Raw genomic sequence first — 27,550 nt, forward strand, 5'->3', positions numbered from 1 at the left:
AAAACCTCAATTTTATGATATTAAATGCTCGCAATAAGCTAATTATCATGATACTTGAGATGATCCGAATCGGGCTAATAGAGAGGATCTATATATAACGAGATTCATTTATTCAACTTAATGGACTACTTTGTCTCAACAAAAAGATCATCCTTAATGAGAATAAAACAGATTATGCCAATTGAATACTTGTATGGAATGGTGGGTGGTAACAAGTTTGAAATAGAGAGTAGATTAAAGAACAATTGATCTTGATTGTCATAGTTGTAATCCTAGGAAATGAGAAGTATCACTCGTTATTATATAATATCATGTTTAAATTACTTACGAAAAGATATAAAGAGTGAAATGGATAGATATTATTGGAGAATCACTTTCTTAGATGTTTATAGTTATGTCGTTAATCTTTTGATGCTACTGTTGTTGTTGGAAATTGTTACATGTAAGAAGAAGATGCTGCTACTGGAGAGATCAGGCTACTTACTACTAGAGAGACCAAACTGCTGCTGTACGTTGACGAAGTTGCTACATTCATCTAGACAGAATACTGCATTGATCAAAGTATGTGATAGGGAATATTCTTGCATCGGATCGGTCACAGCCCGCTACTTGGCCGTCATCGAGGAGTTGACGTGGAAAAGACTTGACCTAGGTCATCCCTTCCACGACCAACAGTGGGGGCAGCGACTTATCGAGCAGACCTGCACCCTCTCTAGTCATCCTCGACGGGTGATAGCCCACAAGGAGCCATCCGACTCAACCATGTCAACTGTCCAGGTTGCTAAGCATCAGCCCCTCTATCGTCCTCTAACGGCGATATACTGCTAGGGTCATACGGACCAATCACCCACATAAATGGGCCACAGAAGGACGTACAGATCCGCTGTCCTTCAACCACGATCCCCTCCTTGGCTTCCTAGATATAAAAATCAGGAACAAGGGTAACAGCATTGATATGAGTAGACTACATTAAATTGTTTCATTAGTACAACATTGGGAAGCCATAAATAAATGCTACTTCCAGCACAAAGTTCTCATATATCAAAGCATTCACCAATTCAACAACTCACCCAAAGCTGCTGCTGGCAAATGATATATTGGCCTTGAAGCAAGGTTCGCCATACCGATGCGTACCGCCCGGTACGGGCGGTACGTACCGGTCCGAGAGGCGACCGGTACGCGGACCGCCCTATACCGGGCGGTACACCGAATTCAGTATATATCGGGCGGTAACGGTCGAAATTTCGACCGTTACCGCCCGGTACCATTCGGTAACGGTCGATTTCGACCGTTACCGCCCGATACCACTCGGTAACGGTCGAAATCGACCGGTACCACTCGGTAACGGTCGAAATCGACCGTTACCACACTGTAGCAGTGCTACAGTGCTCCAACGGTCACACTCGTCCGCCCAACGTGCAAAGGCAAAGGGGAAGGCAATAGCATCAGTTGCATCGTTGGAAAGAATCGAGTCGGGTGACGAGACACCTTCACAATCACATTCTCTTTCTCGTTCGGTCCAGAGACATGACAGCAACACGGACAGCAGTGCCTCAACAGATGATGGCGGTGATACCGGGCAGTCGTTGGTCTCGTCTGCACAACTTGAGGGTGGTGAATGGACTGAGGAGCAATATTTTACACATGCCACTCAAGATTCAGATCATGGAACTCGACAAGGTACTGGTCAAGTTTATGCGCGAAAGGGAAAGGAGAAGGGGAAGGGGAAGGCAGTGGATGAATATGAACAAATGCGACAAAGCATACATGATATAGACACAGAAAGAGACTCATCGTATTCACAGCCATCGTATTATGAAGAATCATATGGGCAACAACAGTATGGTGATAGTTGGTCATCCTTCTCTGAGCAACAGCATGATACAGAACAACACCAATATATGCCTCAAGAGCTGCCTCGGACAAATATGATTTATGACGATCAATCTACGATCAGTACCACATTAATGCATCAATGGCATACGGTGTATCAATACACTATGTCATGGGATCAATTTCATGATTGGGTCCAACAAACGTATCATATTGATATGTATCGGATCGAGGACCCCGATCCACCACCCGTGGAGGCTCGTCGTTCGTTTTGGTGGTAGAATTAACAATCAGGTATATCTAGATATATGATTATTTAATTTATTTAAATTTTAGAGTTTATATTGTAACAAAATAGTCTAACAATTCAACTGATTTTTCTATAGATATTTCAATCTATAACGAGCTGAAATACGAACCTCGAACAAGACTACCTCAAAGCCCGAAAAAGATATGTGATGCTATTTTTATCTAATTTACATTGATTTTGCTAAACTTATACTATTACTATATTTATTTGTAACTTGAAAACTCTATCCTAACTTTTTTTTTAATTTTCAGGTATTTTCGGAGGGATAAATCGGTAAAATCAAGTGTACCGAGCGGTACACCTCGGTATACCGCTCGGTACGCCGTACCGTACCGTACCGAGCCGGCGTCGAAACGCCGGTACGGTACGGTTCGGCGAACCTTGCCTTGAAGCATCCATCATGTAATGAATAATCCATTCATTGCATTTCATCATTTAAAGAGGGGGTACAACAAACATTCAGACACTATCCAAATTTGCAACTACAAAATTGACATCCATTACACATATAAGTGCAACCTTAGACCCTCACCTAACAATGACAAAGACAAAGAACTATACATAGAACTTAAGAATTGAGACAAACCCAACCTACGCCAACACACAACATTTTATCGGCAGATGCCTTCTCGGTTGGACCAGCTGTTCAAATAAGGTACATTGCAATCCAACAAATGATCAAAGCTTCCCAATATAATTTCTCAAGGATGTTTACTTTTCACAGCAAACATGAAATTTATTTGTTTGCTCGTTTACACATAGGTGGATCAATCCAAGCAAAAAATTAGCATCCCCCATATTTCTGTTACAGCATAAACAAGGACGGGTTATCAGCATTCACATGGTCACGCATAGGTGGATCAACAACTTCCAGTCAAAAAAGGCCAGCTATGCAACTAATAAACAAAAAGATCAGAAGAATGGCAAGGATAATTGATCGTCGAACTCACATGTAGTATTTGACATGAAGCAAACCGCCTCCAAGGGTTCTACTCTGTCCAAGAGATCATCACCGCAAATCGCATACCACAATAGCATAATCCATTCGTATTCGAACTCAAGCTAGAACTCTGACCTGGCATTGCGATGTTCTAGAGGAGGATTTGTTGATTGCGAAAAGATTTGCTGCAAACCCTGGGAGAAAGATTTGGGGCAACATGGTGAAGTCAACACAGGGCCATTCAAAACTACCAGCCCCTTTGTACCACAATCGTATTCCATGAAATGATCATTTTGCTCTTCACTTAATCGTTGAATCAGCACATGATATCACATGCAACAGCTTCCATCAAAGAAATAGACATCGTTGTTACAAACAGAGTCAAATACAGTAATTTCATGGCCATTGGGATTCTAGTGTAATTTTTTCCAAGTACAGAAACATCGATGCTAAATGGTCCAAATTATAAGAGGAAATATGTAAGTAGCTCTAATCCCAAAGATTGTTACTACGTAAAGGAGCATAAACAAAGAAAACTTTATGAGAATTAATGATATCTGATTTGAGTTCTCTCACATAAACAAAGTTAAATGGATATTGCTTTATTTACTAAAACCTCCTCTCATGAATGTACTCAAAGATCAAGTTGAAGGGATCACCTTCTCTATTCTCTCTCAGCTTTAGAATGGTCCATGATTGTGTTTCCGTTGCATGAGGAGCACTGATCACTAAGTGCATGTCATTAGCTCACTGATTGAGATCCAAACCTGCCTCCTATTACAACATTAATCACATTGATTAAAATACTAGCCATTACATGGTAAAAAGTTACTTGAACAACGAGTCTGGGAACAATGCATTTGCTGCCGAAGTTCAAGTATGAACAGCTAGTCTCAGAAAATAGCTCAAGCAGCAACCTTATCATCTGTCACTTTTTTGTCAGATGTAGTTCAGATAAGTGTGAGATTTACAGTTTAAATTCATAATTTTCATTGAACGCTGTATTTAGCTCCTACAAACCCTCTATGAATGTATATATATTGCTAGTCTATAATTTATGAATGCACTTTATATAATAAATAATAGTACACTGCTACGGGAAAAAACAGAAGAAAGTTTGCACAATGTAAAATACCTTCTTGGTGGAGATGCATGCTAGAAGTTCTCTTTAGATTTGCACTAAGCTCTCTGCCAAAGAAATTCATCGTTGTCATCAATCCTCCACAGCCTTAGTCTTTGTAATCGAAGTACGCACACCGGTCCGACGCCAATCCAGTGTTCCTGAAAGTTTGGTTGAATACATTTCAGATTAGCTGACATAACCAGTAAATTAACAATCATGAATGCCAAGAAGAATGCCTGAAAAGAGATGTAAGGTTCCTTTAAGGAGAATTTGAGGTTACCTTATCCAAGAAATCAGACAGACAAAAACTTATATCAGATAGACAAAGCTATGAACAAAATTTAGATCAAATGGCATTCAAACAATCACAGCGCTGCAACACACAAATTTCACATGAATACAAATATCCATATGGCAGCTAAAAGAGACATACAAGCATGTCCTTCATGGTACAAACATAACCAAGTCCATCTCAAGCCAAGCTGGGAAAAAGAGAATCAGCTCAAGCTTCCTCCCCTTCCTCTTCCTCTTCCTCATAATCTTCCACATCAGCTGTTGCATCCTGATACTGCTGATACTCTGCCACCAAGTCATTCATATTGCTCTCGGCCTCAGTGAACTCCATCTCGTCCATGCCCTCGCCAGTGTACCAGTGCAAGAAAGCCTTCCTCCTGAACATGGCGGTGAACTGCTCGCTCACCCGCCTGAACATCTCCTGGATGGAGGTTGAGTTCCCAATGAAAGTGGATGCCATCTTCAGCCCCTTGGGTGGAATGTCACACACACTGGATTTGACATTGTTTGGTATCCACTCGACAAAGTAGGAGCTGTTCTTGTTCTGAACATTGATCATCTGCTCATCGACCTCCTTGGTGCTCATCTTTCCACGGAACATGGCTGAGGCGGTCAGGTAACGGCCGTGACGGGGGTCGGCGGCACACATCATGTTCTTGGCATCCCACATCTGTTGGGTCAACTCAGGAACAGTGAGGGCCCTGTATTGCTGGGAGCCCCTTGATGTCAGTGGTGCGAACCCCACCATGAAGAAGTGGAGGCGGGGGAAGGGAATCAGGTTCACAGCAAGCTTCCGGAGGTCAGAATTGAGCTGACCAGGGAACCGGAGGCAGCAGGTGACACCACTCATTGTAGCAGAGATGAGGTGATTAAGATCTCCGACTGAAGTATAAATTAGATGATGAATAAATAAAAGTGCAATAAGAAGACTAAATTTAAAGTACTGATACCATTATTCTTCGGTACCATCAAGAAGATTAGAATTCCGAAACAATTTTATTTTCAGTTATTCAATCTAAAAATCAAGTATTAAGCAATGAAGAAATGTAACTTCATGTTCCTATAACTGACTAAAGTAAAGAGAAACTACTGAAACACTATTCGAGGTTAAGGACTCGTGATATAGTTAGTAGAGTTATCAGATGTTCTGATGGATGATGAAAACGAAACACTACTGTGGATAGAAAAAAAAAAAAATTTGTAGAACTATACAAGTGAAGGACAAGAAAAAAGGTACATGCATCACAAGACAAAGGCATGCATGCAAAGGGCATGGAGATAAAAATTGGCTTATGTATTAATATTTAATGTAAAACAGGATATGCTAAATTCTAGAAATTAAAGGGAAAATGTACAATAGTTTCTTAAACAAGTTATAAATTAAAGTTACAAGATAAGATTAATTAATGGGAGAGGAACATGTACCACTGGTTTTTCAAGTTCCTTAATATTAACATATGGGGATTCTTTGTGCAATAACCATTAAAATGATTTAATTTATAACATAGTTTTCACTTACAGGTTGGGGTTGCAAGCTTTAGTGTGCGGAAGCAAATGTCATACAGTGCTTCATTGTCCAGCACCATACATTCATCAGCATTCTCAACAAGCTGATGCACTGAGAGAGTAGCATTATATGGTTCCACAACTGTATCAGAGACCTTTGGTGATGGAAAAACAGAGAATGTCAGCATCATGCGATCTGGATACTCCTCTCTGATCTTGGAGATGAGAAGTGTGCCCATGCCAGAACCAGTACCTCCTCCTAAAGAATGGCAGACTTGGAACCCTGCAGAACAAGTTAACCAGATGTAGCAGGTTCACAGAGAGCAGAAAAAAGGTGCCTTTTTATCTTGCTTTTCTTTGCCTTCATGAGGAGTAAGATAACATGTTTGAAACAGATTTGATTTTATATATGTGTGTGTGTGTGTGTGTGTGTGTGTGTGTGTGTGTGTGTGTGTGTGTGTGTGTGTGTGTGTGTGTGTGTGCCAAAAGAACTATATTTAGTATTTAACCATCTTGTAACATGTGCGCTGGTCTCACACAAAAATTAGTTCAACATAGCCATATGTATCTGCAGGTCGAAAGCTTTGAAGTTTGCAAGGAAGAACAATATGAAAAAGCAGATTGTACAAATCATTTGAAATCTTCAAATGGTCTTTATCTGAAGTATTCATTTACTTTTTCTTTTGCAGAGAAGACCTTCTGAGGTTGGCACAAGTTGGACAATGAATAACTAAGTCTTAGACTTTCAATAATTCCTGCTACAAACATCTCCAGCTTACAATAGTTTATACTAGATCAAGAATTAACGTTACAAGAATTTTGGCCAAATGTTCATCATCCTAGAAAGCTGAAGTATTGGCTAAAGAAGAACGCCACAAATCTCAATAATTACATCTAATTAGTTTTATACAACATTAACATAGTGCAGGAATTTGCTTAAAGGAACTGGATGAACATCTTATAATAGTTTATGCTAGATCAAGAATTAACTTTAGAAGAATTTTGGCCAAATGTTCATCATCCTAGAACGCTGAAGTGTTGGCTAAAGAAGCATGCCACAAATCTCAACAATTACTTCTAATTAGTTTTAAACCAGCATTCACATAGTGCAGGCATGTGCTTTAAGGAACCGGATGAACATCAACAACTAGAATTAATTTTTATCTGTGCGTGAAATTTTCAGCACAACTACACATGACAAAATATTAATTGTTTAACTCTACAATTGTATATACTTCGTGGGACCATATAAACATATACAAAAGAGTTGAAGTCTAAAGAGCAAAAAGATCAAACCAATTAGACCAACTGGGAGTAAGATAAAGATCAAGGGACAATATTTTCCTTCAACAGCGAATACAGAGCAGAAATAATGAATTCCAACACTATTCTGCAGAAAAAAATCCTTGTTCGAATACTCAAACCATACCCAGCTCCAAGAAGTATACCGTAAGCAAAACAAACAAAAAGACCTCAGATTCATTACATCAAACAACCAGATACGACATTCACAAAATAGATTAAAAAAATAGTAAAATTCCAACATCCCTAATTTCTCCAGCATGAAGATGAGAACCACAACGTTTAATGATGCATTCGTTAACCACTAATGCAAGGTCAGATCATTCATACAGAGAAGTCGAGCATGGAAATCAGACAGGGGTAGTTTAGCATTCATTTAACTCCACAAGAAATCACAAAAATAGGATTTTTTACATATAAGTTAGCAATTATCAAATGAAATCTTCCATATGCTTAGCAGAATTTGAACAATAGCTAATAAAATCTTAAGAATCAAGAAGATTTTAGAAAGGATCTGGTCTAAATATGAACCATGAAACCGTACCTTGCAAGCAATCACAGTTCTCTGCCTCCTTCCGCACTACATCGAGTACCGAATCAATGAGCTCCGCGCCCTCAGTGTAGTGGCCCTTTGCCCAGTTGTTCCCGGCGCCGGACTGCCCGAAGACGAAGTTATCCGGCCTGAAGATCTGGCCGAACGGCCCGGATCTGACGGAGTCCATCGTGCCAGGCTCGAGATCCATGAGCACCGCCCGGGGGACGTATCGACCCCCGCTGGCCTCGTTGTAGTAAACATTAATCCGCTCGAGCTGGAGTTCAGAGTCACCGTTGTACCTGCCGCTGCCGTCGATGCCATGCTCGTCGCATATCACCTCCCAGAACTTAGCCCCGATCTGGTTCCCACATTGCCCACCCTGGATGTGCAGGATCTCCCTCATCGTCTGAGATCTAAATCGTCGGAGATCTAAATCTTAGGGTTCCCGGTGGCCGGAGAGGAGGACGAGGGGAGGGAGAGGTGATGGTTCAAAAGTTCGAGGAGCCTTTTATAAAGGGATCGGCGAAATCCCGTCACCGAATCAGTCTCACCGAAGGTGATTTTTCGAAGGGTGAGCACATCGGGCTTCAGAAACTGGAATGCCGGTGTTAGGTGCTCTCACCGCGGGCGTCGATACCGCGATGGATGGAGCCGTTTGCGCTGCCTTACGGAGACGGAAAGTGGCGCGTCCGTGAATTGGACGGTGGAGATCGATCCGGAGGGCGGAACGGACGGTTAGCATGTGAAGAAGGATGTACTGGGACGACAAGGCGTAGGTTTCGGCGGTTTCGTAGCTGTTACCACCGGGTGGTTGGCAGAGAGACGTTATTCCTGTCGTCTGCATGTGTATTTTTGGTGGGGGGTCGTTTGTATGCCTTTTGGTCGTGTATTGAATGGAAGAGTATGGTTTTGTCTCTGACAATAATGAGGTTGGTGAGCTGTTTGGTTTTGCCTTTTGGTGTGCTCGGTATTCATTTATGTATATATAAACTTGTAATGAAACTTGGTATTCATTCATTTATGGGGTAGGACTTCAATGTCCAGTTTGCTGTGGTGCCTAAATTCATGGATAGACAGACATTGATGTGTTGTCGAAGAGCTTTGGTTTGTGATCTGTTGATTTCTGGGATCATGTGTGCACCATCAGCAAGGGTTGGAACAGGAGATACAGGACAGAGTTGCATGAACACCACTGTTTGCCAATGGCCTGTGAAGCTTCCTTTAATGCTTTTTCTAGATGGATGGATCAACTTTGTGGCATGCAGCTTTTGGTTTAGAGGGAAGGTTAGAACGGAGGCTGAATCTGAAGTTGTGAGAACTCTTTCTTCTTCTTCTTATTCTTCTTCTTCTTCTTCTTCTTCTTCTTCTTAGTTTGCACAGTAATCATTGCTTCTTCTTCTTCTGTTGATGGTTTCCTTGAAGTGGAAGGAAATGAAAAGACTCCCAAATAAATTGAACTTAGGAAAGCAGCATATCAAGGAAGAAGAAACAGAAGTGAAGAATGAGATCCAATCCTGGAAGACTGTTGTCACTTTGCTCAGTCGTTTTCCATTGCTTACAGGGATGTGGGATGGATTCCGAGAGATATTTGAGCCTGTCACCAAGCACTAGTTGGGACTGACACAGCAGTAGTTGGCATGTCCTGCTGCTCGACTGGGCTGCACGCTCTTCCACCTCTCATCTTACGATAATCCAGCAAATATAGAACAAAAAACTTTGCCTGATTGCTGACACTTGAGCCGATTGTTCCATCGTCACAAACAGCAATTCACTAGATTGCAAAATATTATCGACACTTGCTCCTCACCAACCACTGCCTTCCCTAATCTTTGATGCATGTCTCATCCTCAACAAAGATCCAAGTCTAGAATATAAATATATATATATATATATCTCCTAATGGCATGGAGCCAAAAGGGTTGTGGGCCATAATAACAAGTCCCATGATGGAACCAATGGTTCACATGGACCATACAGAGATCTACAGCTTTTATTCATCTGCTTGCACCCTTACAGCCAGATGAGACCTCTTTTTGCTTCCTGCCTATCCAAGCAACTTTCCTACAGTTGAACAAAGATGGAGCACTTGCAGTCTCTTTACTTATATCCGTAACTGATGCCATGATGGTTTGAGGATGCTTGTCAGATTCATCTTTCTTGGAATGTGAAGTTTGGTCTCATTTTTGGACTTGGCTCTAAGCTATCTCCAGCTCAAGCCTCCGTATAGTGTCTTGAATTTGCACATTTTTGGTGATGATTTATGTGCATTCTTTTTCTCTGTGTTCTTTTCAGTTTCTTCTTTTAACTAATATTTCAACCTTGTGTATCAAAATGAGTAGTAGATAAGTCAGCTGGATAAAGCTTTTAGCTCCAATTTAATCAACTGCAGTAGAGATAAACCTATTACAGAAATGCTGCAAGAGAAAGCAGCTAACATTCAAGAAAAATTTCAGTTGGAATGGTCTGGTTCAACCCACCATTGAGCATGCAGAGGACAAACGAGTACCGGTTGACAATTGAAGGATCTGCCCCTTTATCAGCCAGCTCTTGAACAATTTGCATGCTATTTTCAATCCTGTATTCAGACTTCATAAGAAAAGAACTTGGTTTTGAAGCAGATAGACATAAAGCAATTATGAGAGAAATGGATTTCAAAATCAATAAATAACATTGTTCAAAGTGACATCGTACAACAAGAAGATAAAAAGACAATCTTAAACATTATTCGGTATCAAATACGATGATGTAATTGGATGACAACCCATCATAAATAAGTCAATTTACGGAAGGGTACATCGTGTGGCATGCATATCAACATACAGAGATGTGGGTCTGACCTTACGCCAACATTCATATTACTATTTCCACTAGTTCTTCAAAGCATTGAACGGTAGAGAGAATATGCAGGAAACTGGAGATGCAGTGAACCAGATGCTGCATGTCTTCATGCCCTTTTCATGCTGGAGTGGATAAGCCGGAAGCTGATATTGAACAAATCTTCTTGTCGCTTTCCAGTTGACCAAATTAATCCTCACAGGCCACATAGGATTTGAACAAAAGTTGACTCCATAAGTTTCCAAAACCTTAGGAACGTGAAAGAACTCCTTTTGAGCTGTAATCATCATATGGCAAGAAAATCAGCTCTGGGTGGTATATGATAGTGTTTGTTCAAATTCAATTGAAGATATTAGATAAATTGTTAGTATTAGAAAAAATCAAACTAAGAAAGACAAAGATGAAAAATTAACAGGCATAGATTATACCAACTCCCCATGTAGTCAACAACAATTAACCCATTTGGGGGTTACACACAATGCAGGTGAAAATAGTTCCCCTGGAACAAAGGTGCTCCGAGAAAGCAAAGTTAATGAATGCAGCCAAATAAGCTAACCCACAGACGGAGGGCTAGAACAAGGAAACAAGTGGTTTGAGGATGGTTGTCTGTTAATTAAGGTTGCCATGTAAGAGGAAAACATAACATCAGGGATCAATAGTGAAAAAACTCAACATCATCCTTATTAAATTGCATATTAGAGCAGCTTGTAAAAATTTGAGACGATAATACTTGTTGGTGTGTTTGTGTTAGTGTGTGTTATATGGGTACATGAGGGACCAAATGAGCTCCAGGCAATAAGTTCGTCTCAAAATCAAATTTGATTTCTAAACCTACAATCAAGAAATATGAAAAGAACTTGCATAATATGAAGTGCCATGCTATGCTATAGAGGCATCACATGTCAAGACACCTTAACAGGAAAACAAGTGATGCCAATGATAAATGACCACATACCCTGCATGTCAGTATAAGCAAATACATAAGCTTCATGCATGCATGCCCACGTATTGCCTACATGGGATGGACCGTTTCATGCACACAAACACGGCTGTCGATGACAACTGTCACGATCAAAGTATCTGCCTCAATTCAGCTCTTCAGAGATAGACCTTACCAAATAAATCAGTCGGCCACTTGTGTTTCTTCACCAACAGACTCATGTCACATGCTCTAAGATAGTTTTAATTTATGAAGGTTTTGTAGAGTCAGGCATTTAGTATCATGTTTGATCCATCTCAGTATCATCACTAAAGAGGACATGACCAGCACCAATGAGTAAGCTTCCCAAGATGATAAGTGATGAGACTTCTCTTACAGCGATCAATTACTGGTTACAATAGAGATCAAATGCAGGGTTATGGAATATGGATCATAGCAAGATCAGCTCTAAGTTAGATGGGAGAAAAGATCTCCATGGGAACATATGTTGCTCAAATTCCATAAGTTTTACTAATTGTTCTTTATCAACCAGTTAAACCAAATAATAACAGGATTTCCTTGAGAAGAATAATAATATAATACATTCGCCCATAAGGTGCAAGTTTTTCTGTCATTCAACTTTCTAAAAATAGAAAACGGTGCTAATTACAGTATAGAAATGTCAAACTTTCAAATCTCAAAACAACTTAAATCAACTCGGACGCTTCTAAGGTAACACACTACCACAGTTTTGGAAGGTTCAAGAAAAATACTAACCTGGGGACACTCCCACCTCGACGTGAATCATATTCTATTGCTTGGCGAAGAGCTCTTGCAAATGCCTTAAAAGTTGCCTCGATAATGTGGTGTGAATTTTTTCCAGCAAGCTGCACAATTACTAAGATATTAAATCTAGATGAAAGAAATGTGAATCAGCAATTCAGCTTACAATCAAAATCTTTATCCATTTAAAATTACAAAAAAAGATGTCAGATACAAAGTTCATGTAGAATGACTAGATGTTAACACACAAATCAACTTCGCAACAAGAATCCAAAGTCACAACTTGTTTACGTGGTCATACATACACACTATCCAACCAGTTCTAAGAAAATGCTTGAACAATTAATTATATAATACCTGACGGATGTGAAGGGTCATCCCAGAGGTGTTCACAAGAGATTGAAAGAAATGCTCCACTAGCTAATCAACATTACAATTGTGTATTAGTACAGCTCAAGGCATTATATTCACAAAATTTTCACTAAAGGAAAGCAAACAACAATTACATAACAACTAGATACAGTGATAGGTGAAAATAAATAATTTAACAAAAAATGAATAAACAATTACCACCTAGAAATGTCTAAGTTACCAAGGTTACACTCTCTAAATTCAAAAACAATATATACTGAAAATTATCTTGTCTATTTGACTTTTGAAAAAAAAAACAAATATGTGATTTAAGTGAACAAGTTTCTAGCAGTATATAAAATAAAGCTCTTAGTAAAAACTTTATTTTAGCCATCATGTACATGCAGTTATGTTTCCCGAATTGTGCTATGTGCCAGTAAGAATCAAGAAAAATCTTAATCTTAAAGTTTGATTTAATCCACTAATTTTGGTATGTTAATTCATCAGAACCAAATAACAAATGATTTATCAACTATATAAAAGCTGAAGAAAGCATATCAGTGCTATGTTGCCCCACTCTGTTCCAATCTGAATCAGTGATAAATGAATCAATCTCCAAGAGAAAAAAAAAAGATGAACGGGAGCAAGCAATACCATATAATTCCCAAGTATAAAGATGATGATCAACTATGATGATGAAAAGTACAGGAGTTGCTTGCATTATGTTTTCACATACAACATCTTATAAATACACAATAACCAGTGCAAAAGCAGCTCAGGGCTACCTGGGTGTCATATGTCCCAACTCTTTCAGTTGGGATGATTAAATCATAACTCAAGTGAGGACGACCAGATAGATCCTGAAGTAACAATCACAAAATCTAGATCAGCAATTGTCAGTATGGAATAACAAGTACTTTGTTCCTAAACTATAGCAAAAAGCAGAGATACTACACAAGGTGTAAGCCCATAGTAGCTCCTAGAAACCCCTCAGAGAGTAAATAAATCGATGCTTGATGGTACAGGTGAGAACAAAAATAATACCAAAACTAAGAAAGATTTCCTAAAAGTATGTGTCAATTTTGAAACATTATATGAGATATTCAAGAAGGAAAATCCACAACATGTTAAAGCCAGCAAAGGTAGCATGTAGTCTAAGAGTGAACCTCACAATTCAAACAATTCTTCTTTCCAAAATCTAGCAATTCATTTCTTTTTTCACAACTAAATCCATGCAAACAAATACCAATATTTTTTCAGGAACTCGTAGACTCTAAATAAATCTAATTTTGGTAGATATAATGCATAATTAATTTCAAATAATTAAGAGCGATGTCACCAAAATTTAAGTTCAAGAAGGGCCTGCTGCAGACAGAGAGCAAGCAAATAATGAGAGACTAGATTCGTGCACACAACATATTCATGCATGCAAAAAGAAGCAGGGTTAATTACATAATTCTTACCAATAAAGAGAAAGGAGAGGGCAACATCAATGGCATAATAAAAAAACATGGCAGCCAAACCATGTCCAAAAAAAATTATAAACAATAGGGAGAAGAAAGATGCAAGCGAGAAGTAATTCAAGACAAAGCTTATGAAATATTCCATAGATTGCTAATTCAAAAGCCCTTTGAACCTTTAAAATTCTTTCATCTTATTTAAAAGAATAGCAGAATAATTAAGATAACATATTCACTGGGAGATACAGAAACAGTTAAATCATATATTCATAAGTTTAAATTTTTAACGGTAGCAGACATCTTAGTAAATGCAGCCGGTAAACAAGAACAAGACGGAAGTAACTGAAATCTGAAAATGGTTCGAAAGTGGGAAATTCAAAAAATCTTTAAATAAATAACTTTGTTCAGTTTATTGAGTTTGGTCAGTTGTTTTTAGAACAAACAACTCAAAACTTTGTTTTTCAAAATTGAAGAGAACGAAATAAACTGAAAAACCAAACTTATTTGACCAAATGGAATCAGTTTGTTTAATGACTAAAAATTAGCAATGCCAATCAATACAAGAAATGCTGATTTCTAAGTGTCTTAAACCAGCAACATGGAAAGAAAAAAGAACTACTCTTATGAGGTCAAAACGGAGACCTTGAGACCCGAAATCTATGACTGAGCAAGAATTAGAAGAAGTTTAGTCATTGTTGGGCCAAATCTCAAAACAAACATGTTTCTCGAATTCACCAGCTACAGTGCACAGGTTGACATCTAGCATAGTCATAATAATCCGTTACAAGAAAGGCCTCTATCTTAACCATTTCTCAATAAAATTACAAAACCGAGTAGGCTACCAGCAACAGATAAATGCCATTGTCGCAAAGCAACATCACTATACGAATGCAGATCCAAAACAATACTTTTAGGTAACCTGGTGGCTATGGAAACACACCTATTCCTAGTCAAGAAGAAAAACTATACCAGTATTACTTCAATGGCAGCCTCATCAAGTGGTGCTGCAAAGTGTCCAAACCGGTAAATTCCCTTTCTATCTCCAAGTGCCTGAAGTAGTGCCTGCCATCATGATGTGCAAGTATTCAAATTCTTGAGCAGAATGAATATCACAAAATGCAGAAGACTCAAATCAGAATTATAAGAATTTATTGATAGAGAATTATGAGGGGTTTTCCTAGTTCTAACCGTTCCAATTGCAAGAGCAACATCTTCATTTGTATGGTGGTCATCAATATGGATGTCACCAGCAGCCTTTACATGCAGATCAAATAATCCATGTGATGCCAGTTGCTGCAATTTATAAACACAAATAATCAACATGGAGAATAGTAAATAACAGATGGTCAAAAATAAAAAATGGTTCCCAGTGCTAATCTAATCACAGAGTAAAGAAAAAATATTTATGGTTTTCATAATCTTAGTAATATGATTATACACCGAACTTGTGAAACAAATACCCTTAAATACATACAGTTAATTTTTGTTCAGTTAAACTTTTTGAAGAAGGTTCAGGCCTTTTCATAATTTAATCCTCTTAATTAAAGCTTCATTACCATAAGCATCTTTAGTTTTATTACATTTCTGCTTAAACTTATTGACTTATGGAGACACATATAGTACCTTAGCACTTGTAATCACACCTACAAATGATGAGATTGCAAATTAAAGATTTTGATGTAAGTAATTTACCATAATCATTCTGCTACACCAACTGCTTGCTTATTGTAATCATTAAAGATGGCCAAAAACTATACAATTCAAACAATAAAAACTCTGCCGAAGCTTGGTTATGCTTGGGCATACGTTCCATCTTATTTAGATTGCATTAATAGCTCTATTTCCGCCAAATATATGAAATTATTCATTGAAGTTCCACTTTCTCTTAGCTTGTCCAATAACAGAAATGATCAGAAATTTTGCACTTTGAGTTGTACCATCCTTCAAATAACATGACAAACAGTAATCTACTGCTTACGTCCAACATGTGATCTAGAAAAGGAATCCCAGTATTGCAGTTGGCAACTCCAGAACCATCCAAGTTTATGTTTACGTACACATCCGTCTCCTTTGTAACCCTTTTAACATCTCCAATTCGACAAGCTGCAAATTTTAACCACTTATTTTAGGAGGAGAAGACAAAGCCAATGTTTCATTCAAGCAGATAACAAGAGGCAATAATGATAAGAGTTCATTTGATTGCACCCAATCCAACAAAAAATACATAACGATAACAGCAAATATCGCCCTTCATAAAGCAAAAAATGCATAACAGAATAGATTTTCATCAAGAAGCTTATTTTACCGCACAAAAACCAGAAAAATACACAAGAAATGGTCTCTCGAAGGGGTCAGCATGAACCAAATGTCCACATTGGGTTTCAGTCTGTGGTCTTAACAAGAAACCCACTTGGCGCGAAATAAAACGTCAAATCTGATACCTAACAAACAAAATCGACGCTTTCGAGGCCCACAAATGTAACTTGCATCCGAGAGCACTGATCAAAGCACTGCCCAAGGATGATCTAAACGCATTTCAAAAGAAGATAGAACATAGGAATTACAGATGCCAACAACTCAGCAAAGACAGCTTTTTCAAGTGCAAACATGAAAAAGAACCAATCTTGGAGTAAAAAGACCACCAAGGGAGAAGAAGTACGTGATTTGGGCGCGGCGACAGGAGCGCTATTTTCCTGCGGCAAGAAGGCCGCCATCGAAAGCGGAGCTCGTCGGTAGAAACGCGGAGGCCCAAAGCGGCGAAACCTTGGATCGGGAACACGGGATCGGTAACTGGGGAGAAACCTAACCCTAGATATTTCTAGGGTTTCGAGGAGACGGGTAGCGGGGAGAGAGTTGGGGCAAAGAAGACTCATGTGTTCTCGCAAATGGAATTCCCGGTAAGTTTGGCCCAATGCAGCGCGTTAAAGCATGGTTGAGCCGCATCCGAGGAGAAGACTACAACCGCTGATGTTCCACAACTCGGTTTACCTTACTTCGCCTCGGTTGATTTCTTTTTCTTTTAATTTTTGGGGGTTTTCTTTAATGCTGTGGATTGAAATTATTTACCAAAATCATGGATTGTGAATAAACCGAAAATTATATATATATATATATATATATATATATGTATATGATAAATTTTATAAAAAAAACTCAGAATTTCTCAGACAACATCCCAAGTTTGAAAAAAAAAATTCTTGTATAGCATCACTAATTACATAAAACTATTATTTTATCCTTAATAAATTTTAATTTTAATTTTTTTTTTCAAACCCATTGTTGCCTTTGCATTGTAACCTCACAATGCTGGGAATCTATCAGTACCTAACAAGGGCCCAATATCGCATCGTCATCTTTGGCCATGGAAAGATTATACAATCTTCTTACATTCATTCCTCATTGATCGATCTTCCTGTGCCCCCTCTTCATCGTTGGCCAGAGGCAAAGAAGGAGGGAGAGCAATTCACCCTCGCTTATAGCCCCCATCATTAGCCGTGAAGACTATACCTCTATTGCGAGTCTAACACAACCATTGTACTTCTGTCGTTAAGTGGGTCTAGAGGATAGTCAGCACGATAAAGAGAGGGCAACCGATGGGGCTAAGGCGTGACCATGAGCTAAGTAGAGAGCGATGACCAACATGAGCAGAATGATAATTTTCTTTAAAAAGAAACACATTGTAAAAAAAAATTAAACTATTTGTCACAATATCTCAAAACTTCTTAAATTTTAAATTTTTTTAAAATTTACCCATATATATATATATATATATATATATATATATATATATATATATATATATATATATATATATATATATATATTTAAAAAGTTCAAAAAAATATTTATTTCTTAATTTTAGTATTTAACTTTTTTATACACACCATTCTCATTATCTTCCATTCAATATACCATATTAGCTTAATAGTAATAAAATTATAAAATAAAAATAAAAATATTAAGATTATCTTTTGCCACTTTCCATGATTATGAAACTCCTTATTTTCTAAATTTAAATGATAAGCATAATATATATATATATATATATATATATATATATATATATATATATAAACATAGTCTAAGGATATATGTATGTAATTTTACCGATGTGCAGATTCCATCAGACTTTTCCCAACCTAATTTACTTCTAAAAACTTTTCTATTAGCTCAACCATCCAACAACAACTAGTGTTAGCTCAAAAGCAAGATTAATCTTACATTACTTGGTCAAATTCTTAGTGACACAACCTAATGGTGTGGTCAAATTGTACTCCACCATCCCAATAAATATCCCAAATTTATGTTATTTTTATTGTATTGGACCAAGGAGTGTGAAAGCATATCTCTCACATGAAACAAGTACATGTAGCCTGCTTCGAAAATGGAAATCCAATAATAGAGTGGTGTAGAATTCAATGCACACCAAAGTCTTAATTGCTCAACCATGAACAATATTACTTCTTGAAGATGAACAAATATGGAGTGTATGCAACATGCTAATTATGAGAACACATGGAAAAGATACTCATACCTTATTGAGCCATGACATTGATTGATTAGCTTGTGCACCAATTAGCCAGTTGATGCAGCTCTTGAATGTGCTAGGTTTTCTTCTTTGTCGAGTGACTGGAAGTTGACAAACTAAACTATTGTACAGGATATAAAATATAAGCATAGCCAATCAGAAATTCTTTTTCATACATTCTCTCCCTTAAATTACATATTAAAAAGATACCGGAGACCCTGTTTCTAACTTGATATTTGTTTATCATATCTAAAATATCTGAAAATTATATATAATAATAATAGGCACAATATGAAATACAAAAAAAAACTCAATCCACAAGCATACAAGTACAAAGTTATTTTCATTATTCACATCCGATTCACCCAGATCATAAAGGAATAATGTTACTATCATATCAAGACATATATTTATATTGTTGATACAAAACCATATATCACAAGGGAAATAATTAATCACCAAAAAGTAATATTTAGTCATCCACCCAGAGAAAATGATAAAGTTAAAAGGACTGGAATCATTATAGTAGTTTAGGTCATAACCAACCATCCACAAAATGAGTCAATATTATCAAAAGAATATAAATCTATAAGTCATCAAAATATTAATAAAAAGTCCTTTTTATGACAAAGAAATTATTCTTCTAGCATTAAATTACATTATCTAAATCAATCCAATTTACACATTAAATTATATTATCTAAATCAATCCATTTTTAGAGTGAACCACCACCCTCATCTCGTTGAGAAACTATCACCAAACAGTGTTTGCCTATAGTGGTCCATTTATAGAGTTGTAATACAATTGTCTTTGTATTCATGAGGAATGACAAGTACTTTGACTTCTATCTATCATGATCTCATCATATATAAGATTTACCGGAACCAATTAGCTATGCTCAATAACTAGGTAATGATTAACATTACATACATGAAGAAAAATAATCCAGGACACCATACAATAGTATTAAGAGATAAATTTCACAAATTGGAATGCTGTATGCAATGGAACTATTTGAACAATAAAGTATTTGAACAATGCAATCTATTTGTTATTTTTCGGTCAGATATATAAGAAAGATGATCGTAAGACCAAAGACTTGGGCCATCGATCAGAAGAATCATGAAAGTTTTTATGTAAATCATTTTTCTATAATGAATTTTTTCCCCAATCATTGTGTATTCATAAAGGCCAAGAATGCCATATCAGATTCATACAAATATGTCAAAGCAACATATTTAAATCCACATATATATCTTGGTGCAATTTATTAGACTTCCAAAGCATGTGAACCAACCGGAACAAGGAACACTTAAACAGCTAAATCATTACAGAAGAACGAAGACGACTACATTCACAAAGACAGCTGACCGATGAGCAATAATTTGAGAAATAACATTGTCGGAAACCTTTGCATTAGGGTGAATGCAACATTTGCTTTGCTTTATAGCAAAAGTTTGAACAACATGAAACAACCATATCTAAAATAGATGCATACATTGAAAAAGTTGCATATTTCCTTTTTAACCATCTTTGCAGATATTGCAATTTACAAAGTTGCACATTCACATTGTTGTAAAAGTTACATATTCAGATTATTTGATTTCATCAAATTAAGATCCACAAAACACTACACAATGAGTTCATAGATATTAAAACGGATCAAGAATCATACATAACAGTAACAAGCTTCTCATACAATTAGATCCACGTAGTTAAATTATTTTTAAACTTGCAACTTAAATAACTTTGAGATCTAGTTTATAACTTTATATGCTGACGCAAATAGATCATCTACTAATCTGACAACTACTCTTTGTGACAGCAGGAGTTTTTCTTTCCCCACTGGGATCCAACTTATTTAGTATCGTTGAATCATGTTTTGATGATGAAACCAATTGATATGTGTTTATATTTTAATCTATATTTTGAGTGACACAGGATGCTTCGATCAGGATGAGACAATTATAGCAGAAAAATCATGTTGTGCCGGAGGAACATGTCAGAAGATTGGACGTCGGGCCGATTGATCGGTCGACGTATCGACAGAAGGCTTCGGGCCGTGAATTCAGACATCGGGCCAAGAAGAGCAGAGATTGTGCCAAGGATATCGGAGTTGCAGAGTCAACTGACCGATTGGACAATAGGCCGCAAGAGAGGACGATGCGTCGAAGAATCAGACGAAGCGTCGAAGGACCAATGACATGCCGGACAACTTGATTAGATGCTTAGGATTAATTGTCTAGATCGAAGTGTGTTTTACATGTGCATGATTAACTACGATAACTTGAAGACATAAAGCAAGTTTACCGGAGTTGAGTTTGATGGGTGTTCGAGAGTCTGCCGAAAGTCCGAAGAATCGTCAGAAGTGCTGCCGGAACCAACCGAGAAAGAATCGGGGACTTGCCAAAGTTTTTGGAAGTCCGCTGGAAAGATCGTCGGAGGTTCGCGGAGATCACCGAGAAGGTTCGGATACTTGCCAAAGACTCGTTGAACTCGCCACAAGACCGGGAGCCTGCTGGGAGTTCGCTGAAAGAAATCCGAGGGTGTATCGAAAGTCCGTCGGAAGTTCGCTGGAATGCTCGCTGGAAGGAAACTCGACGTTGCCGGTTAAAAATTTGCTTAGGGCTATGTCTAAATTTCGTAGTTTTCATATAATTTGGGTAAGGATTAAGGGTTAATCCTATAACCCGGTTAGGAGCCAATTGGGCTCGAGTTTGGACTGATTTGGGCCAAGTTTGGAGCCCAACCAGTGAGCTGGAATAGTCCAGGCGGTGGCACCACCGAGAACCCGAGAGGTCCGGCGGTGGCACTCCCAGTACACTGCCGGACTAGGTAGTGGCACCGCCCAGAACCCGAGAGGACCGGCGGTGGCATCGCCAGTACACTGTTAGTGTTTGACACTGATAGGCGGTGGCACCGCCAGCACCGGGAAACCCAAAAGTAATTCAAATTTAGAGTCCAAATTTAAATCCTCTTGGGGCCTATAAATATCTCTCAATTCTCAGTAGGGATTACACCTTTTTGAGAAGTTAGAAAGTGAGAAAAAGTCTAGCAAAGTCTTGTTTTCAATAGCTTAAGTGTTCGCCTCCCTCTTTCTCTTTGGAAAAATCTGTAAGAGTGTGAATCACTTGTAAGAAGGTTATAAGAGGGGTATTTGGTCCTTCCCCTTCAAAGTGATTTGCTAGTGGAAGTTGGGAGCCTCATCAAAGAAGGCTTCGAAAATGGATGTAGGTCATTTGATCGAACCACTATACATCGTGGTATTCCTTGAATGTGTGAGTGTTTAATTTTCTAAACCATTTCTCTACTTAGCTGCAAATCGTTTGGTTTTCATCTCCCTACTCTTGACTACCTTTACTCGAGCTATTTTAGCTAAGTTATCCTTTGTCGAATCGAAATCTCTATACGTTTACGAAATCGATTTCAAACTTACAAGTTTTCATCCCCTGCACTAATTCCCTCCCCCCCCCCTCCCCCCCTCTTAATGCCGCTGCGATCCTAACAATTGGTATCAGAGCAAGACTCACTCTCATATTTGGTTTAATATCCAAGAGAGATGGCTTACTCCAGCATGCGAGAGGGTCACTCTATTACACATTCGCCTATGTCTAATGGGTCAGATTACACATATTGGAAGACTTGTATGAGGATCTTCCTTATTTTCATGGATTTTAAGCTTTGGAATATTATTGAAAATGGATTTCAAAAATCTTCTCTTCTGATGAGCAAATGGGATGAATCGAAGAAGAAGGTTTTTGCTTTAAATGCAAAGGTTATAAATGTCTTGTTTTGTGCACTTGACAAAAATGAATTTAATTACATTTCGATTTGTGATTCGGTTTTTGATATTTGGAGAACTCTTAAGGTTACTCATGAAGGCACTAGCCGAGTGAAAGAGTCCAAATCAACATTCTTGTGCATTCTTACGAACTTTTCCAGATGAAACCAAGTGAGTCCATCGGAGACATGTACACCCGTTTCATGGATGTCATTAATGGACTCAAAGTTCTTGGTAAAGGTTTTTCTAACTTTAAACTAGTAACTAAAATTTTAAGATCCCTTCCAAAGAGTTGGGATCCAAAAGTCACGATCATTCAAGAGGCCAAGGACCTTAAAACATTTCCTCTCAAAGAATTTATTGAGTCTCTAATGACCTACGAAATGACGTGTCATGCTCATGAAGAACTTGAGAACCACCTTCCAAAGAATATGGAGGATTTGGAACATAGAACACATGAAGACCACTCGAGCATAAGCTCAAGTGATGGTGAACTTGAACTTGTAAAGAAATTTAAAAAGTTAATGAAACAAAAATTAAAGAACAAAAAGAACGGAACTACTTGCTTTGAATGCAAGAAGAAGAACACAAATTGGGAAGACTCGAGCTCCTCCGAATATGAGGCGAAAATCAACAAAGGCGAGATGGCAAACTACGCCTTAACGACTTTCGACGATGAGGTAATAAAAATGCCCTTAATTTACTTCGAAATTACATAATGCTTTTCATGACATATTTTTTTATTTTAGTTTAGAATTAATTTTCTTAAAAATTACATATTTAAAAATAAAAATACAAAAATTATGATCATGCTAGTAATTTCGAAAATGATAATAAAAAATACATATTTTATGATAAACAAAAAAAATGATTTTGATTGAAAATATAATCATATGTGGTTAAGAAGTAAAAGCGTGTATAATGTTGATTTCCATATTATTTCTCGATTTTGATTAAATGAAATCATATTTGATTTGAAGTAATACACAATGATGTAATGAAAATATTAAATGTTTTGATTCCATGAGTGACGATTTTTATGCATAAGATTTCAAAGTTATATATGATGATTTTTATGATTATTTGATCTTGATGATATGATGATATTTTTTTTCGATTTTAAATCATGATGTATGGTTTTCATACGAAAAACTTGAGCATGCTTATATGAAATCAATCACTTAAAATGTATCACTAAAAAGAGGAAAATATTTTTTTCTTCTTGAAAATTAATTTTCTCTATCTTATTGATATTGATGATTATTATGATAAATCTATGTATACCATTTTGAATCTCTTGAAAGTAATGTTGAGATTTTGATGAATTTGACAATTTGAATTTGAATGAGTTTGTATTCAAATCATGATCTTGATTTCTTGGATTTACTACTTGAGATTTTTTTTAATCACGAGCTCTTCTTTGTACACCTATAATTTTTGTTATTTATAAAAAGAAGAGATTTGAGAAAATGAATCATGTATTTTGTAATTCATGATGTCTTATCTTTCATGACATTATGCCATTGGATTTATGGCTTGTAAGCCTTTAAATAATTAAAATATTTTATACTATTTTATTCTTCCCTTATTCTTTCTTGTTTACAATGATAAAATGAGAAAAAGTTATGATCATGCATGGCAGGATGCAATTTGACAGATTAATACCATGATTATTTGAAATATTTATGATTTGGAATGATGCATATGCTTTTTATTATTATGATGTATGTGATGTATTGCATATGATGTGTATAATGAATGCTTTAAATGATAAATGTTTGATACCAACAATCATGAAGTGATAAATACTTAAAAATATTGATTTAATATTCAGTATCATGAATACTTTATTATCATATATGAAAATAGTGATAAATATTTTGAAAATAAATGTTTGTATAGATGATTTTACATTTTGTGCATGATGAGTTATAGTGATGATTAAAACAATGATTGAAATAAAATGAATGATGATTTAGAATTATGCATATAATGATGAGTTTATATGTTTTGAAAATATATATGATGATTTGGTATTATGCAAGCAATACTTATGCTTTTTATTATGATAATGTATGTGATGTATTGTATATGATGTGTATCATGAATGCTTTAAATGATAAATGTTTTGATATCATGATTGATAATTTTGTTCTATGCATGAGATTTTCGAAATTATGCATGATGAATCTTGTGATTTACGGATTATCAATTTTTACCATAATGAAAGTACCTTATTGATCTTTGTCGTAATAAATCTCGCACTTTCGGTTTTAAACATGATGCATGTTTTTATTTGACATAAATAAAAAAAGGCATGCTTGAATGAAATAAATCATATGAATTGAAACAACTAAAAGAGAAGAACATTTTTCTTGAAAATTATTTTTCTCTATCTTATTGATTTTGATGAATCCATTTGTATTATTTTTATGAATCTCATGGATTATGAAAATGATTTGAATTTAATGGGTTTTATTGAAATCATGATATTTATTTCTCGTAATTATAATTTGAATTTTCTATTGAATGAATCAAGATTGGTTTCCATTTAAAAGAAGATTTGTCGAAATGTTTCATGGTCTTTTAGTATTCATGATCTTGATAATTATGTTTTGAAACTTTATGTAAATTAAGATTCTTCATCATGATTCTCTCGTTTTATAAAAGAGGAGATTTTCTAAGTGAATCATAAGATTTTATTAAGATTTTGTTCTCCTACGATTCTTTTTGCTATTAACTAACAAGAAACTTATTCTTGTAAACCATGATATGCTACTTGACATCTTGATAATTTATAACTTGAGTTTTCTTTTTGAATCAAGATTGTTTCCTATCATGCTTTCTATTTACAAAAGAAGAAATTTGTCAAAAATGATATATGTCTTTTGACATTCATTTTTCATCTTTGTTATTTACCCTTGTCATGATTTGAAGATTATAGTAAAGGGAAATGAATTACATGATTGTATTGTTATTCTCTTCTATTTGACAATGACATAGGGGGAGCAAATTTTGCTAGCTTGCTAGCTAGCTTGCATACTTCAAGAAGCAAAAGTGTTATCTTGCAAATCTCAAAAGAAGCAATATGTGCCAAATTACACATTTCGAAAAGAGGCAAAATAGTCTATCTTGCACATCTTTTTGCTAACTTTTTATGTAAAAGTTGATAACTTGTATACTATAAATTTGCATACCAAAAGCGCAGTCTTGCCTATCTCAAGACACAAAACATGCTAACTTGCACTTTGCAATGGAAACAAAATTGCTAGCTCAAACATTGCAAAGTAAACAAAAATTTGCTAGGTTGCAACTTGCATATTTCAAGAGGCAAGAGTTGCTTTCTTAAACGTCTCTAATTTGCTAGCTAGTATGATATAGAATTTGCTATCTTGAACATTACAAAAAAATGCTATCTTGCACATCGCAAAGAAAAGCAAATATGCCAACTTTCACATCTTTAAATTTGCTAGCTTGTATGTTGTAAAACTTTCGTATCTACAACTTGATAGCTTGAATGTTCTAAGCATGATGTAACACTTGCTAAATTTTCAAGCTTACAAATTGCATAATGATAAAACTTGATATTATATTTTTCATGCAATATGTTGAACGTATACTTAAACACATGAAAGTTGGAACTTCTCCTTTTTGTTGATGACAAAGGGGGAGAAGTATGTTGATGACATACATGATTGATCATGACATGTTGCTTGAATTTTTGAATCCAAAAGTTTCTATCATTATGGCATATTGATAGGGAGAGTATGTTTAAACTTTGAGAGTTAAGGTTAACTCCGTCATCGATTGGTTGTCATCATCAAAAAGAGGAAGATTATTAAATCTCGTATTTTGATGATGAAACCAATCGATTTGTGTTTATGTTTTAATCTACGTTTTGAGTGACGTAGGATGCTTCGATCAAGATGAGATAATTATAGCAGGAAAATCATATTATGCCGGAGGAACATGTCAGAAGATTGGACGTCGGGCCGGTGGATCGGTCGACGCATCGACAGAAGGCTTCGGGCCGTGGATTCGGGCATCGGACCAAGAAGAGCGGAGATTGTGCTAAGGATATCAGATTTGCAGAGTCAATTGGCCGATTGGGCAATAGGCCGCAAGAGAGGACAATGCGCTGAAGAATCGGACGAAGCGTCGAGGGACCAATGATATGCCGGACAACTTGATTAGATGCTTAGGATTAATTGTCTAGATCGAAGTGTGTTTTACATGTGTAGGATTAACTACGATAGCTTGAAGACATAAAACAAGTTTACTGGAGTCAAGTTCGATGGGTGTTCGAGAGTCCGTCGAAAGTCCGAAGAATCGTCGGAAGTACTGCCGGAACCAACCGAGAAAGAATCGGGGACTTACCGAAGTTTTCGGAAGTCCGCCGGAAAGATCGTCGGAGGTTCGCGGAGATCACCGAGAAGGTTCGGATATTTTTCAAAGACTCGTTGAACTTGCAACAAGACCGGGAGCCTACTGGGAGTTCGCCGGAAGAAATCCGAGGGTGTATCGGAAGTCTGCCGGAAGTTTGTCGGAAAACTCGCCGGAAGGAAACTCGACGTTGCTAGTTAAAAATTTGCTTAGGGTTATGTCTAAATTTCATAGATTTCATATAATTTGGGTAAAGATTAAGGGTTAATCCTATAACCCGGTTAGGGGCCAATTGGGCTCGAGTTTGGACTGATTTGGGCTAAGTTTGGAGCCAAACCAGTGAGCTAGAATAGTCCAGGCGGTGGCACCGCCTAGAACCCGAGAGGACCGGAGATGGCATCACCAGTACACTATCAGTGTCAAACATTGACAAGCGGTGGCACCGCCAACGTCGGGAAACTCAAAAGTAATTCAAATTTGGAGCCCAAATTTGAATCCTCTTGGGGCCTATAAACACTCCTCAATTCTCAGCAGAGATTATACCTTTTTGAGTAGTTAGAAAGTGAGAAAAAGTCTAGCAAAGTCTTGTTTTCAATAGCTTAAGTGTTCACCTCCCTCTTTCTCTTTAGAAAAATCTGTAATAGTGTGAATCACTTGTAACAAGGTT

General features: G+C 36.9%; 2 protein-coding genes across 5 annotated transcripts; both read right to left on the bottom strand.

Moving 5' to 3' along the window:
* Nucleotides 1-2,544: 2,544 nt before the first annotated feature.
* On the bottom strand, nucleotides 2,545-8,337 carry LOC103988550 (tubulin beta chain). 4 transcript variants are annotated; one of them, XR_010487854.1, is made up of 6 exons: nucleotides 7,853-8,337; nucleotides 6,020-6,289; nucleotides 4,640-5,382; nucleotides 4,219-4,364; nucleotides 3,743-3,857; nucleotides 2,545-3,277 (listed from the first exon to the last, which is right to left on the bottom strand). XR_010487854.1 is itself a non-coding variant. In XM_009407109.3 (3 exons), exons 1-3 carry the CDS (start codon nucleotides 8,244-8,246, stop codon nucleotides 4,709-4,711), a joined length of 1,338 nt encoding a protein of 445 aa, XP_009405384.1. In that variant the 5' UTR covers nucleotides 8,247-8,337; the 3' UTR covers nucleotides 4,538-4,708. The 4 variants fall into 4 exon arrangements, 1 of the variants encoding a protein (XP_009405384.1); XR_010487852.1 differs by having other exon boundaries at nucleotides 2,545-2,945; nucleotides 3,094-3,857; XR_010487851.1 differs by having other exon boundaries at nucleotides 2,545-3,857.
* Nucleotides 8,338-10,468: 2,131 nt separating this feature from the next.
* On the bottom strand, nucleotides 10,469-17,161 carry LOC103988551 (imidazoleglycerol-phosphate dehydratase 3, chloroplastic). Its single transcript, XM_009407110.3, has 8 exons — nucleotides 16,851-17,161; nucleotides 16,170-16,294; nucleotides 15,380-15,484; nucleotides 15,161-15,253; nucleotides 13,517-13,591; nucleotides 12,738-12,800; nucleotides 12,375-12,484; nucleotides 10,469-10,955 (listed from the first exon to the last, which is right to left on the bottom strand). Exons 1-8 carry the CDS (start codon nucleotides 17,062-17,064, stop codon nucleotides 10,928-10,930), a joined length of 813 nt encoding a protein of 270 aa, XP_009405385.2. The 5' UTR covers nucleotides 17,065-17,161; the 3' UTR covers nucleotides 10,469-10,927.
* Nucleotides 17,162-27,550: the final 10,389 nt, after the last annotated feature.

This window comes from Musa acuminata, chromosome BXJ2-6 (genome assembly GCF_036884655.1).
Source record: "Musa acuminata AAA Group cultivar baxijiao chromosome BXJ2-6, Cavendish_Baxijiao_AAA, whole genome shotgun sequence".
NCBI lineage: Eukaryota > Viridiplantae > Streptophyta > Magnoliopsida > Zingiberales > Musaceae > Musa > Musa acuminata.